General features: G+C 42.8%; 1 protein-coding gene across 1 annotated transcript in view; it reads left to right on the plus strand.

Annotated features, from left to right (window-relative positions):
* The window catches only part of SORBS2 (sorbin and SH3 domain containing 2), a 165,208-nt gene that overhangs the window by 90,208 nt on the left and 59,891 nt on the right, over positions 1–15,109 (plus strand). The window contains 4 exon segments of the mRNA XM_023757178.1: positions 4,682–4,820; positions 8,202–8,374; positions 13,477–13,543; positions 14,212–14,256. Of these exon segments, the coding sequence (XP_023612946.1) occupies positions 4,682–4,820; positions 8,202–8,374; positions 13,477–13,543; positions 14,212–14,256 (424 nt within the window).

The following is a 15,109-nucleotide window of genomic DNA, read 5'->3' on the forward strand; positions in this document are numbered from 1 at the left end:
CACACACACACACACACTTAAAATTGTGAGCATATCAAAAGGTAGAGAGAGAAATTCAAATTTTTTTTGTAGAGTCTCTTTGGAAAAACAAATAAATGGTTAAAGACCATTCCTGAACACAGTGCTATACCAACTGATCATATTACCCATAACAATGAGGGTTTTAAATAGAATGTGCTTTAGCCTTCTACATGTTTATAGTCCAAAGGATTTGGGGAGCCAATCCCATGAGATTTACAGTCATTAGATTTTTCCTTTTAATTGTATTAATATTATGTAGTACTTTGGGCTATCTACCTTACCACTGGCACCACACCAAACAACAACAATAAAACCCTCTATTCTGAAGGTGTGTGTGTGGGGGGGGGGGGGGTTGGGGGGAATGTCTCTATACCTTCAGAGTTTCATTCACTCGTGTTAAGGTTGATGCTTATCATCATACTAGGGCCCAGTGCACGAAATCATGCACCTTGAAAGAAATTGTGGGCCGCAAGGCTGCTCTGGGCACAGGGGCAGGTCTCTGCCCATCCTCTGCGACCCCTGTCCAGCCCCTTCTACCTCGGCCCCTGGTCCCCTGTCTGCCAGCAGCCCCACTCCTGCTGCCACTGCTCCCACACACTGACAGCGCCAGCCCCGCTCGCACCCGCTGACAGTGCAGAGTGATTGGGGCCGGCACCAGCAGCAGGTACAAGCAACGGCTGCTGCCCCAATCGCCCCTCAGGAGCAGAGTGAGGTGGAGAAGCCCTTAGGGGCAATTGGGACCAATGCTGGGCGCTGGCAGCGGGTGCGAGCGCTGGGCAGGACTGCAGTGTGTGGGAGCAAAGAATTTTCAGTAAACACCAGAGGCTTGCCCCAATGACACTGACCAGCACCCTGCCTTGGTCTGGTACCCCCACTCACCTGCTCCACCATCCCACCATGTTCGCGCGCGCCCCCTGGTGGTCAGCGCACATCATAGTGACCAGTTGTTCGGTTGTTCCGCTGTTCGGTCTATTTGCATATTAGCCTTTTATTATATAGGATTACACATGTGTGGCCAGACACCCTCACAGTTAGAATGGAGAGCTACAGACCTTTAATGGGCCAACCCCTCCCTTCCTTTTACTACAACCCTCCACCATGTCGAGCCTCCTGGGTCATAGCCTTGGGGGATTTAAACCTTTTCTTTCTCCTTCAGTTTCTTTCTCCTTTACCTATGACTTGGTAGGTAAACCAACAGTAGTTCTTCTAACGAACTAGGCTCTATTCTAACCATCATCAGTGGCTGGCTTTCTTTTTCACGTCATGGTCACACATGGCTACCACTATTTGCATGGTAGGACATTTCAATGTTTAATTCTTTTAGTATTTCCTAGTGAATTCAAGAAAGAGATTCAGTGAGTGGGAAAGTAGACAAAATTCCCTTCCCCTTTAGTTGTTTTTTAGTTTGATCAGTCCTGATGTATATCTTTAATCATAAAATAGTAAACAAACTGATTTATATTTCGGGGACATTTCCCAGGAAGGGGCTGGGGGCAGTAGGTATGCTATAAAGATTTCTCTAGTGAAGGGAAAAGTAATTCTTTTGATCAATAGACAACCTGATGGCATTTTACTGTCATAAATACAAAAGCTAAAACTTTTGAAGATAAAAATTCCACTATGCCGACACTCTCAAGCTCCCACCCAGAAAGACCATGCGGTGCTGTATGAAACCTGGTCTTTTCTCCAAAAACCACTTGCTGGGTTCCCTTTCCTCGTGCTTTCATGCTTTTTCTGTCCTGTGTGGTGGGCACCTAATCCTCTGAATGCATTTCCTTCAAGTGCTTGCAAATAAAGCCCAAGGTTTGCCTTCTCTCCACGTTACAAATAGATGTTTTCTTAATTGGATAATTTATATCTCCTCTTATTATTTCTTCCTGAAACTCAGCTTGGAAACCAGAGCTTAACTGCCAGTGTGCTGGAGGTAAATGCTTCACAGACACACAGACCAGCTGCTCCACAGGTCTCTCCCCATTCCCCCTTCCATGCCACCTTTTATCCGAAATACTTTGACCAAAGCCAGGCTTCAGGCCAGCACCCCTTGCCCTGCCTCCACCTGCTGACTTGGGGCCTTCACACCTGCACGGACCTCTGTTGACATGAACGCCTCTCCTTGCTCCTGACCACCTTCCCCAGGCAGCACCGCGGGCTCCTGCCATAGACTCCTCCCAATGGAGGGAGTGCTCCCAGCCATCCCAGAGGAGCCCCTGATGGCTGACTCTCACACCACAGGTGGCATCTCCTTAGTGGCCCCGCTGCCATGCACAGAACTATGCTTCCTCCTCTGACCCCGTCATTTTCAAACAGGTCTCCAAAGGCCAGAGGACTGATTGCTTGTCTGCCATCTCATTTTGCTGCGGAGCATTTCATTCCCATTGATGCTGATTATTAGTAAACTGATTCTACGTAGTCTACCAGGAAATCCATGACAGTCATCCTCAGAAACCCACTGTGGGCCGAAAAATCAGTTACATTCTCTCCATTCCTTTCAGAGTGATTTACGTTCACACTGGTTGCTCTAGCTAATGAGCTGGACAGTGATTGGCCTTAATAAGAAGTCACCTCCGAAACGTAGATAGACACACATATAATATTATGGTGATTGGATTATAGAGAAACTAAAATTTTTCAGAAATGGTAACCCAATATTAGATCATGGTAGATAACGGTTTAACTGGGAGATTCATGTGAGTAGTTCATGTACTTCTTTCTCGCCTGCACAATTACTGACTACATCATGCTAACGCCTCTTGCTCCCCCTCACTAACACCTTCATCTCCTGAACCCAAACTATCTTTCAGGACAGAATGATGTAAATGATCCTAACCTACCCTGCAGAAATTGAGCCCTATAATATTTTGGGAATTCTTTTTCCTGAGCCATTCCAGGATAGAATTTTATGAATACAGATATTGTTTCACATATCAATAATTTATCTTCCATTTAGAGCAATACATATTTCCCATGTATATTCTATCATTTCAATGTCTGTGACAAGTAGTCTCTACTAAATGATTTATGAATGGTTAACATGCTTCAAAATTTTATGACACAGATTTTCAGTTGCATATAATGTGTAGTTAATGACTTCAATTTGAAAGGCATATAATTTTAGGCAAAAAAATAGGAATATTTTTTTCTAAAAAATTGACTTTATAATGAAGTTTTAAATAAGCACTGTCATAGACAAAATAGGATTTAGAATGACTTTTTTAAGTTTACATAGTACCATGATAGTTTTAAATAGAAATTTTCCTGGTTTTAACATTAATTATAACAACAGTTTTAAAGTTATATTTACAAAGATCAACCAAACTTGATTTGGGCAGGGAGGAAAAATAGTCTCAAATAATTCATCCAAGGTAAATAAGAGCTCGAAGATTTGGGGTGCTTCCAAAGTCAGTGCCTCGCACTTACTTGCATGCCCACTGCCCTTCAGGTAGAAGATCCTCAAACACAGGCACTTAGGATATGAGGGTGATTTCCATAATAGCTTAGAAAAGTACGTAGTCAAGAAGCACCTCGCTGTAATGAAATGTTTGACGTCAGGGCAGATGTGGCAGTGCTATAGAGTCATGAAATTAGGTTTATTCTAGGTCATTTGAAAACATCTGCTTTAAAGTGAAAAAAATCATGGAAATAAGCAACTAATCATGCATCTGTGTGTCAGGCCTGTAGAATTATTTATTTTGTGTTAAACTAAGTAGAAAAAGTTCACCAATTCTGTTTATCTATGTGCATATGTGTGTTTGGTGTGCTCAGCTGTAAGGCCATCTTAACTCCATGCTCTTACCAATGTGTTGTGTCGTTGGCATGCATTACGTAACCTCCTCAGTGCTCAGTGTGTGTGGACAGAGGGGCATGCTCCGCCTCTGTGAACTCAGCTGATTTAATTCAGTTAGAATATGTACCTGTTGAGTATACTATGCTCTTAGCACCAAGATGTGTGTTATAAAATCTATGTTTAAAAGAAGCAGGTATATGACCATTTCCAACAAGAAGCTTGAAATACCTTTGGGATTAAAATACTCAGGTATAAAGCAATCAAACCAATACATTATTAAGAAACCAAACAGAGGCCTATAAAGTGCTAAATGAGATCGGAGGAGGGAGAAGCCAGCGGTTAGCATGTTTTTACCAGGTATTTGACTCTCCTAGAATAGATTGATTTATGATGCATAAATCCAAACAATTGTGTTCCTTATCTTAATAATCACCTTGCCCTGGAAACATTGGGTCGTTAGAGGGTATCCCTGACCAAGTCTGAGAACCAATCCCTTTCTTCGGTCAAAGAGCATTCACTTCAAATCTCCATGCAGAGCAGTGTGATGTGCTCTGACAATTTAACTCGACAATAAGAGCAAACTTGCCCTCCGGGCTTACTTTATACTGACTCCTACTGGTACCATCTCTGTTGGCAGAGTGGCATGCCCACCAGTCAGCTGCTGTCTAATCACCCCCAGCGCCCTCTGGCATATAAGAGAGTGATTTCAGAAATAAAGGAAGAGTGAGAAGACACGGAAAATGTGCGCCCTGTCCCTCTAGACATCAGTTTTCAGAGTAAATAGAAACTGGACAGCTGATGCCTGTCACCTGAATGAAGTCTTTCACTGTCATCTAAAGGAACGATGCTTTAACGGGATGTCTGCACTTTTCTCAGAGCCAGGTAACAGTGAATGGAAACTCGGGAGGTGCTGTGAGTCCGATGAGCTACTACCAGCGGCCGTTCTCCCCTTCGGCCTACTCCCTGCCAGGCTCCCTCAATTCCAGCATCATCATGCCTCATGGCCGGTCACTCGGTGAGTCGCTGGATCATCATGATTTTCATGACAATTTCAAAATAGCGAGTACAGACCACATGAGGAAAATAATATAAAGCATTGGAGTAACTTTTAGAAAGGAGGCAGACACGTTCATCAGCTCACGATTAAAGACCCTATCCTCGGGAGGCATTAGGGACCGCGTGAACTCAGCCTCGGAAGAAACAGGCACCCAGCCATTCCAAGGCAGCGACTGCTTCTGTACCTTCCTCTGGGGAAGGCGATTCGATATTTGGGGTGTGGGGGGTTAGAGAGAAAAAGATGGGCCATTAGGGAGGGGAGAGCTCACATCACCAGGAGAACATTCACAGGGTGCATTTCCATGTAGGGTAAATCCATCCATGTGGAGGCACCCTGTTCTTTCGTGGGAAAACTGTCATTGTAGAACATTCTTTTGGTGTCTGTAAAGAAGACCTGGCTCACAGTTAAAGCAGACCGACGGGCACAGGCTGCCTCACACAGTAGTACACACTGAACTACTGCCTCCCAAAGTAGTAAACTACTCAAACTGAGGCCAGAAGACCATCCGTCAGGGATGTGAGTCCCTTTAAAGCAGCGGTTCTCAACCTGTGGGTCGCGACCCCTTTGGCGGTTGAACGACCCTTTCACAGGGGTCGCCTAAGACCATCCTGCCTATCAGATATTTACATTACGATTCATAACAGTAGCAACATTACAGTTATGAAGTAGCAACGAAAATAATTTTATGGTTGGGTCACAACATGAGGAACTGTATTTAAAGGGCCAGAAGGTTGAGAACCACTGCTTTAAAGGATGATGCCAGGATTTCATCAAAACATAGCTCTTTTGGGAAATAAAAATTAGACGAAAGAGAGAGCTTTCCTCTAGATACAAAATGAACACTTGAACATTTATTAAAAAAAACAAACTTTCCAGCATATAATTTCACGGGGCTCATGAACTCCTTAAAGCTTGCTGGGGAAGAAACTGCTATATAACGATGGAAACATTTTTATGTGGCAAAATATATTACAACAGCTTAGAAAACAAGGTCATACATTTTCCTAGTTTTCAGAAATGTAAAAAAATAACCGAGAACATTACATTACCAAAAAATAAAACCAACCCAGACTAACTCAGAGCATCATATGCATTGAAGCTTAAAAAAGGTTTCATGATATTGAACCAGGCCTCCAGGGCAGCAGGAAGCGGGGAGGAAGGCAGAGGACCACGTGGTCACAGCACAGCTCTCAGAAAAGTAGGAGGGGCCCATCCTCGGGCCACCAACCAACTACAGGGAGCAAGAAAGGAGAGCAGAGGGCTTTAACTCCCATTTCCTCCCCAATAGCAGCAGCACCCTCGTTTCCCCAACACTGCTGTGTATTGAAAGAACACAATGCCATTAGTTTACCCAAGAACATTCGCCATGTGCACTGTGGACTCAGCTTCTGTGTCAACACAACCTCTGTAGCTCACGTGTAGCCAGGAGACTCGTTAAAGAAAAGTCTAATGATGCTTGTGCTTTTCTACTGCTGCTCCTGGAATGATCGGTGACTCTTATAACGATGGCCTTTTAGAGTATAAGAAAGCAGAACGTCCTTGTGCCAGAATGTTGCCCTTAATTAGTCACTGGTGTAGTTTTACAATAGGAGCTCATTATATCTAGATTTTTTACAGAGCATCTGCAGTAAAACTCTACAAATGATTCTAGCCGTAATATTTTCCCAAATAATTACTGTCAAAGTCTGACTCTTTCACCCCCATTGCTCACCTTAATGAACACAATTTTTTCACTTCACCTCAACAAAAAATATATATAAATACTTGAATGTAGACAGGGTTCTATATTAGAGCGTACCATTGGGTAGATTTTACATATAAACTATAAACATGGAAAGAAATTCTCTATGTAAACATTGAACAAATTCCAGTTGGCCAATGCTGAGTTGGGTCCTGAGGAGAATGTACAAACCTATCCTGCCCTAGAGAAACTTGATATTTAGCTTAGGACAAAAACAGCAAAAATGAGAGTTAGTGGAGCATATAAGAGCATAATAAAATAAAAGGTTGACTTGTATTATTTAAGTTCATAGAATCTCATGAACCATAAATGAAGACAAAGTTAATACAGGCAGAAATTTTACACATACTAGGGTCTCAAAAAGTTTGTTTTTTTATATAAATACTAGATCATGGTTGCTCAGTCAAATCCTCTTTAAAATTAAATGGGAAATCTGAGTCAAATATCACATTGTGTCTTACTTTGGAGCTGCCTGGAAAAGATTACTTTTATCTACTACTACAGTGGTACATAAAGCAGTTTTATTTCAGCCTTATTCATTCTTCATCAGACATGGACTGAAAATGCTTTTCTGTTGCAAATGAAATAGAAAATAGCCATAATAGTAATAGCAGTTATAAATATTATAATGGATTTTAGTTGATCTCTTCTTATAATGATGAGTTAAATTTTTAAGTGAGTATATCATTGCTAACCTAAAACATTAGGACTTTTCCATATCCATATTAAAAAAAGACCTTTCTGAGTGACAGATCTGACCAAAGAATCATTCTTGGTCACCAAAATTTTGAAATTTATTATTTTAAAAAAAGGAGGGGGGAGTAAACAACAACAACAAAAAAGAAAAGAACACAGGAAATTGTATTATCAGTTGCACCAGATGAATGGTAATAATGTTGATTTTCACAACTATCTCTGAACTAAGAGTAAGTGGAACATATAGTACAGTAGGTCCCCTCCTTTCTTGAGAAAGTATAGCACAAGTTAATAATCATGGCATGAAGACAGGGACAGGATAAATCCCATCTTATATATATGCTTAGGGCGATTTGTATCCTCAAGGGGCCAGAAGTCATGGTTTTTGGTACTTTAAACTAAAAGCAAAGACATTATGGCCATCTTGGCTACTTAAATAAAAATTAATACTAATAATTTAAAGTCGTTTATTTACCCATAAGCCAAGTATACGTTTGGATACTTGGAAACAGCGAGCAGTTTCACAAAAAGAATAGTAATGTAAACTATGAGCTGGGACTCACCTCGCCCCAGCTTCTGCCCCCACAGGATGACTGGAAAAATGAGAAGAGGCAGTGCATGCAAAGGGCTTCGTTACGGTGGCTGCCACAGGCCACAAGGTCTCTCACCAAGGCTGTTCTTCCCCTCACCCTTCTTCATGAAATGGGAGGGTCTTGTTATAGGTGTGTTCAATATGCACCTCCCTGTTAGCAGCCAGTGGCTCAAATTTAAGGTCACTGAGTTAAGAGATCGGGATGGAAATATAGACTATGCCACGTTTGGCACAACTATGCAAGAGGTACCATTAATTTATGATTCCCCGGGCCTCACACGCATCATATGTCGCCACATTCTCTCCCCAGATTCCACAGAGGCGTATGCCCAGCACGCGCAGTCTCTGGACGGCACGGTGGGCAGCTCCATCCCGCTGTACAGGTCCTCAGAGGAAGAGAAGAGGGTGACCGTCATCAAAGCTCCACACTACCCTGGGATCGGGCCGGTGGACGAGTCCGGCATCCCCACGGCCATCAGAACGGTAGGCTGGATTCGGGAGGCTCCGTGCACCCCTTGTCTGATCTGATGAGGGTTGCCTGTTCTCATGCAGATCACGCTGTGTGTGGCGGAGAGAGGACTGCCCATGGGAGCTAATCACACAATCTGTTTCTCCATTTTAATGAAAAATCATGAAACTTGTGGTTTTGTCAAATGACAAGAGTCTTGTTTTACCTTCTACCGAGGAGTGTTAGGGCAATAGGAGGAAAAGGGAAGGACCGAGAAATGTGACTGCTTTGGTGCGTTGAATTCCCACATGCATTGCAGACAACCCAGGGGTTTGTTCCTTGAAAGGGATGTGTGTTAACACCACCAGGAGGTGAGGAGCTGGGGGCTGAGGGCTGGGAGGTGAGGTGATTGGAGTGAAGGGAGTTAATGTCATGGAAAGAAACAACCAGGAAAATACACATTTGAGAGTTTTCCCTCTTCGGCTGTGCCTGCTGGGAGCTCTCCGGGATGCTGAGTGAGTGTCTGGATTTTTTTTTAGTCTCTAAACGCTGCCAGGGCATTGCTCAGTGCGTGGGGCAGCCCCTTCTGGCAAAGCTCAGCAGTAGCAGCGGCTCTGGGAGCCGGGCAGGCAGCCGCTGGCTGAGCCAGTCCACTGGAAGACAAGGTCTGTGCTACCGGCGGGCGGACTTGGGAACCACCAGGATGAGAGCAGCAGCGCCTTTGCAGGTGATGTTGGGGGGCGGTTCGAGAGCAGAGCTCAGGCTGCCTACACGTGTCCGCAACACCCACATACCTGGCTGGGATGTTGCCAAGAGCTATTTCCCTGGAATGCAAACCTGGGGGAGAGAGGATGCGAAGACAATAGAGGGTAGAGGAAAAGAAGGGGAAAGGGATCAGAAAAATGCAGTGGTCCGATCGGAAACTGCGGCTGGACGAAAGACCACGTGTGGGGGTTTTCTCTCCTTGAATCTGTATTTATTATGCGGGGATTACGTGTTCTGTATACAGAGAGAAAAGTTAAAAATTAACTATTCCAAGCATCTGTACTAGAATTGGAAGCCAAAAAAGTAAGTCTGTACAGCAGTGGCTGTGGGTTTTATGCTCGTGAGATTCTGAAAGCACTGAATGTGACTAATTATAAAATCCTCAAACTCTAAGTTGGAACTGGTGATTGTCATGTTTAAGGGACAGAAACGGCTCAGGGATCATGACTAACATTCTTAATCTTAGGATGACTACATGTTTCTGGTGACAATGTTTTGTTGTTGGTTTCCCTTTCAAGATTTCTGATTCAGAATGGTTACACTTAAAATTTTTTCCTAATAATGTGGAGCTATCGTGTCAGACAGGTATGCTATCATTGGTTCTGTTTAATTGATCCCTGAGGCACAATATATACACAAATTCGGAGATCCCTGATTCTATATAGTTATAGATTCTCTCTGAAAAATTTTATCTGAGACTCTGGGTGTGTTTCTAAGTCAACAAATGATACTAGAAATGAATATGCAAAGCCTGACCTTCTGTTTTTAACCCATTAGACGTAATTTTCTTAAATAGCAAGGCCTTGCTTGTTCGTTTTTAAAAGGAAAAAAACTGAGATGATGTGGATGGTGAAAATCAAGTAATGTTAAAATTTGATATTGTTTATATATTGCTGAATCATGAGCACGTCTAGACATGCATACGTTAACACATATACCATACTCAATGCTAGTTCTCAATCCATAAAGTCGAAGATAAAATATAGTTTCTATGTACAGCTGTGCTCTTATTTGGCCATTTAGAACTTTACAAAGAAGGTGTAGGTCTATTTCCTATTTCCCAGCCTGGCCCAGCACATCCCCAAGTATAGCCGTGTTTATAAATGCCGAGTCAGGCCATCGCTGAGCCTCTGCAGGCCAAGAATCCAGGGCTGTTTTTCTTTCTCCTCCACGTAGACAGTCATGATTATCAGACTGGGTTGCTTCACATGGACTTTCTGCTGAGCGAATGTATACACCAGAGGCAGTGCCGCCTCCCGTATCGTGTTGTAGTCTCATTCTAGAAACCGGCACAGACCCAGGAAACAGAATTGTGCAAAGTAACCCAGAAACTCTAGAAAGCCAAGAGTCAACAAATGTACCTTTGAGTTACTTGAACGAAGGGAAGTGGCTCCCCCCACTGCCCTCTCTCATGTGACCCGGGCCCTCTGTGTTAGCCTTTTACCGCCATTCTTAGCAACAACAACAGAACCCACCAGGGTTCAGATCCCATGGGACTGTCTAATTACGGCCAGCTAGTTAAGTGAAATACAAGACTCCTTTCTTTTTCTTCAAATACAGCACCATTTGAGCATTTTCTCTTTTTTTAATCTTTTTTTTTTTTTAACCCTCACCTGAGGATATTTTCCCACTGATTTTCAGAGAGAGTGGAAGAGAGAGGGAAAGACAGAGAGAAATATTGATGTGAGAGAAGCATGTTGGTTGGTTGCCTCCTGCACTAGCCCTAACCAGGGCCCAGACCAGGGAGGAGCCTGCAACGGAGGTACATGCCCTTGACCGAAATCAAACCTGGGACCCTTCGGTCTGCAGGCCGACACTCTAGCCACTGAACCAAACCGGCTAGGGCCATTTGAGCATTTTCAAAGTAGGAAGGAGCAAACATCGACTAGAATAACTGCATACTGGTGTGTAGAGAATGTGCATATTTCCCCTTGTTGGAAATCCCTGCATGTTAAATCAGAGTTCTGATCATCTGTAAACTGTAGGAATGTGAAAATCCAGGTATGCTCAGCCGAGGTGACTGAAAACACTGAATAGTGGATTTCTAGTAGTTAGTGTCCAGGCAAAATAATTTTGAAGGACACCTACAAAAGTAGTAAACATCCTCACATTTGAGTAGGCCTCTGTTTACTTAGTCTCAGGATTAGCCATAACAATCTCCACGATGGCATTTATAAGACAAGGTTGAAATGCTTAGAGGACTTCTTTTAGAACGGGACACAGAGTTTTTGTGTGGCCAATTTCATATTCCCCTTTGCCAACTGGCTGGGCATGTCTGGCATCTCTGTGCTCACCATATAAAGCTAGCAGATGGCAGAACTGAGCTCCTGCCCAATACGTGCCCTTCAGCCAGGCAGGAAAAGTCCTGTCTGTCAGGATCCATTGCCATATACAGGGCTATGACTTATTTATTAGGCGTCCTTGTTGCCATCGGTCATGTCCAGGTGTGACTGGAAAACATTTCTGCACAAGCTTATGTCTTCTTTTCTGTTGCTGAATACTGTAAAGGAAATGAAGCTTAATGGAAGAGAAATCGATCTTTTATGAAAATAAATGTCCCTTAAAGACACTTGATCAGTTACTTCGTTTAAACCAGCAAATAATAGCTGGACTTCATCACTGCACCCCATCCCACCAGTTACCACCATTTGAACATAAAGTCCATCAACAAGCCCCTCAATTTTTCCATTCTGAAAAGAGCGTAGAATGAATGAAGAGGTGATTCACCACAAAGTCAAGTAGCCCTTAAAGTTCATCTATACTTGTGGTGATTACAGACCCATATATTCCTAGACACCAAAATAAAATTGAATATAGCTCAAAACTCAATTTCCAGATGAAAAAATGCAGTGACCACATTTCTGAAAGAAAAATGAGGGTATCAAATTGAAACCAAAGCTGAGTCTAACCAGTATAAGAATATTTTGGTGGCAGTCCTAACGGAGTATTTTATATCAAGGGAATTGTCTCAGAAAGTCTGGTATATTTAGTCACTGTACACACAATGGTTGAGCCTCTTGCCCTAGTAGCTCTGGAAAAAGTTAAGATAAAGATCTTGACAAGAAAAATCTTTAATTAGGATTATAAAAGTGTCTGTCTACTTTCACAGGTACATAATATGGTCAAGTTCCATGCAACAATCTGGATTCACTCATTATTTTATTCTATAAAGATTGATGTTCCCTATGGTTTTTTTATTGAGCATTGTAGGCATTGTTCTAGATCTTTTTGTGTACATTGTCTCATTCAATTTCCATAACAATCCTATGATGTGGATATAATTTTTTCATTTTAAAAAGAAGAAAACGAGGCTCTCAAAGGTTACCTAACTTATCCAAATTCATATTGGTAGGAAACAGCCATTAAAGGATCTGAGATAGGAATCTAGGTTGATCTGACATTAATTGTCTTCTCACTTCTATCACATCAAAAGCCTGGGCTGCAGACAAGGGCACTTCTGTGCTCAAGGAATTTGCCATTTAGCAAAGCAAATGTTGTAAATGTTTTATTATCAGGTTAACAACATTTCTGAAACAACATCTCCATTTTTAGACTTGCTCTCAGACTCTGGATTGTGTCCCTACACTTGGTACTTTAGTAACTTAGAGTAGAAAATATTCATTTTTTCTTTCTCTGAGCCTAAGTTGACCAGAATACAGTTGGAGTCAAAAATATTCCTTTGTTAATTCTAAAAATAATGTCTTACACAGAACACTCCCTAAAAAGTTTTTTAAGGATAATGATACTTATCTCCAAAAGGAGTGAAGAACACTGTGATAACCTAAGTTGACCAGAATACAGTTGGAGTCAAAAATATTCTTTTGTTAATTCTAAAAATAATGTCTTACACAGAACACTCACTAAAAAGTTTTTTAAGGATAATGATAATTATTTCCAAAAGGAGTGAAGAACACTGTGATAAACCTATACCTCTTATTCAGTGACTTTTATATAAATACTAGAGACCCGATGCACGAAAATCATGCAAAAGTAGGCCTTCCTTCACCCGGCTACCAGCACCGGCTTCACTCGCAGCCCTGGCTTCAGTCTAATTAGCATATTACACTTTTATTATTATAGATGTTTGTGTAAACATTAACTGTCGAGTGCTGGGCAAAACTCTGATGAGGATAAAATAAAACCATAGCACGTATAATGCTCCAATTCAGCCTAAACTCAAACAAGGGGTAATGTATTTACACACTGCATGCAGAACTGGATAAATGACTGGTATTGTCATCATGAGATAGATTTTTATCAACCAGAGAACATAAATTTGCTATTAAAAAAGATAAAATATAGAAAGAAAAACATGAAGAAACGACATCGATCTGGAAGCAGCTTTGTAACTGTTGGACATTCTCTTTTATAGACAGTTGACAGACCGAAGGACTGGTACAAGACGATGTTCAAGCAAATTCACATGGTGCACAAGCCAGGTATGCATGTTGCTCTCTGTTCCCATCGGGTCCCTGTGGGTTGAAGGATGTATATGGATCCTCCCCGTTTACACAGTTGGTTCACCCCAAATGTCAAGACCCTAACAAGCTTCCTGGCCTCCATTGTTTCTTGTGAACATTCCTCCTTATATCACCCCTTCAAATCCCAGACTCTGTGCTCCTGCCTCACCCCTGATCTGCCAAGAAGCCTCTTAGGTGGTGACCTTGAGGAGGCGCCAGCTGCTCTGGTCTCTTCCCTTCGTCCTTCCTTGTCCACAATCTGAACCCCAGTGTGGCCTGTTGTTCACTTAGACAGACTCATTATTCCTCTGTCCACGTGTCTGCTCCCTATCCAGAGAGTGAGCGTTGGTAGGTCTCGCTGAGTTGACAGAGATATTTAAAGCACTTTCTAAAGGAAAGTCAGGCCCCAGAAGAGAAGGCTGGGAAGTGAGGCAAAAGTACTGACCTTGGATGGCCGAAGGGCAAATACGTTACAGACTGTCCCAAAAACAGTATTTGAAAAAAATATATATTTTTATGGTATTTTGAGCTAGGCAACGTACATTGGTTTTCTAACAAATGTCTGCTGTTTCTGTGAAGTTCTGCTGTCTGGTTGTGATGCGGTGACGCAAGCTGCATTACCATCATATGTATGTTTCGTTTTCTAGATGATGACACAGACATGTACAATACTCCTTATACATATAACGCAGGTAGGACGGCGTCCCTTGCGTGCAATGAGTATTTTTCGCCTTGCAATGCTTGGAAGAACTTTAGCCTCACTTCTACCGCTGTGGGCGCATGTTTTCAGTCTACACAATGAGGAGGCTGCTTTTCCCCCCTTTTTTTCTCATAGCATGCCTAACAAAAGGATTGATCTCTTCTCTCGGGTATGAGAACTAACACTGTTGTACAGCCTTCATTCCCGTGTTAGTTGATTCTCAGCTTCAGGAATGTTTAACTCAACTGTGAAGGCCAGCCTGAAAGAACACACTGTAAGGGTACAAAATAAGATAAAGATCTCCTTTTATCAGAGGAGAGAGGGAGCGCCATTGCGTAAGATCTTTCAGATACACTTCACAGCAAACAAGTCAGGCACAGTGTTCTGTGACCTTGCCCATGCTTTTGCTCCAAAATGCACCCATTCATGGAAGGGTTGTTTAAAATCCCACTTTGCCGGCCACTCTTCTGACTCAGAGTTGCCCAGGTCATAACGAGCCACTTCAATTCCGGGCATTTCTGCTTGTACTTGAGTGTGTTGGTATCTTGTGAAGTGGTTGCAGGCTAAAGTGAGGGAACCCCTAGAAAATGTTTCCTGTCATGACTTCCTCCTAAATGGCACATCCGGGAATCCCACACGGGGCCTCCTGTCCCTGCTCAGCCTCGGGCTCCAGACCCCTGCCCGTGGTCTGTTCTTTCTTTAGAGCAGGCTCAGTGGATGGGTCTGCCCTCCCCTTACTAGTACACACCAGCAGCCCCACAAGGGGTGCCCTTGCCGGCCTGGCTCAGAGCCGCAAAGGTTCCCCACTCCTGGACACCTAGGGGCCAGTGCACAGGCCCTTGAAA

The sequence above is a fragment of the Myotis lucifugus genome, unplaced genomic scaffold, assembly GCF_000147115.1.
Source record: "Myotis lucifugus unplaced genomic scaffold, Myoluc2.0 scaffold_102, whole genome shotgun sequence".
Taxonomy (NCBI): Eukaryota; Metazoa; Chordata; class Mammalia; order Chiroptera; family Vespertilionidae; genus Myotis; species Myotis lucifugus.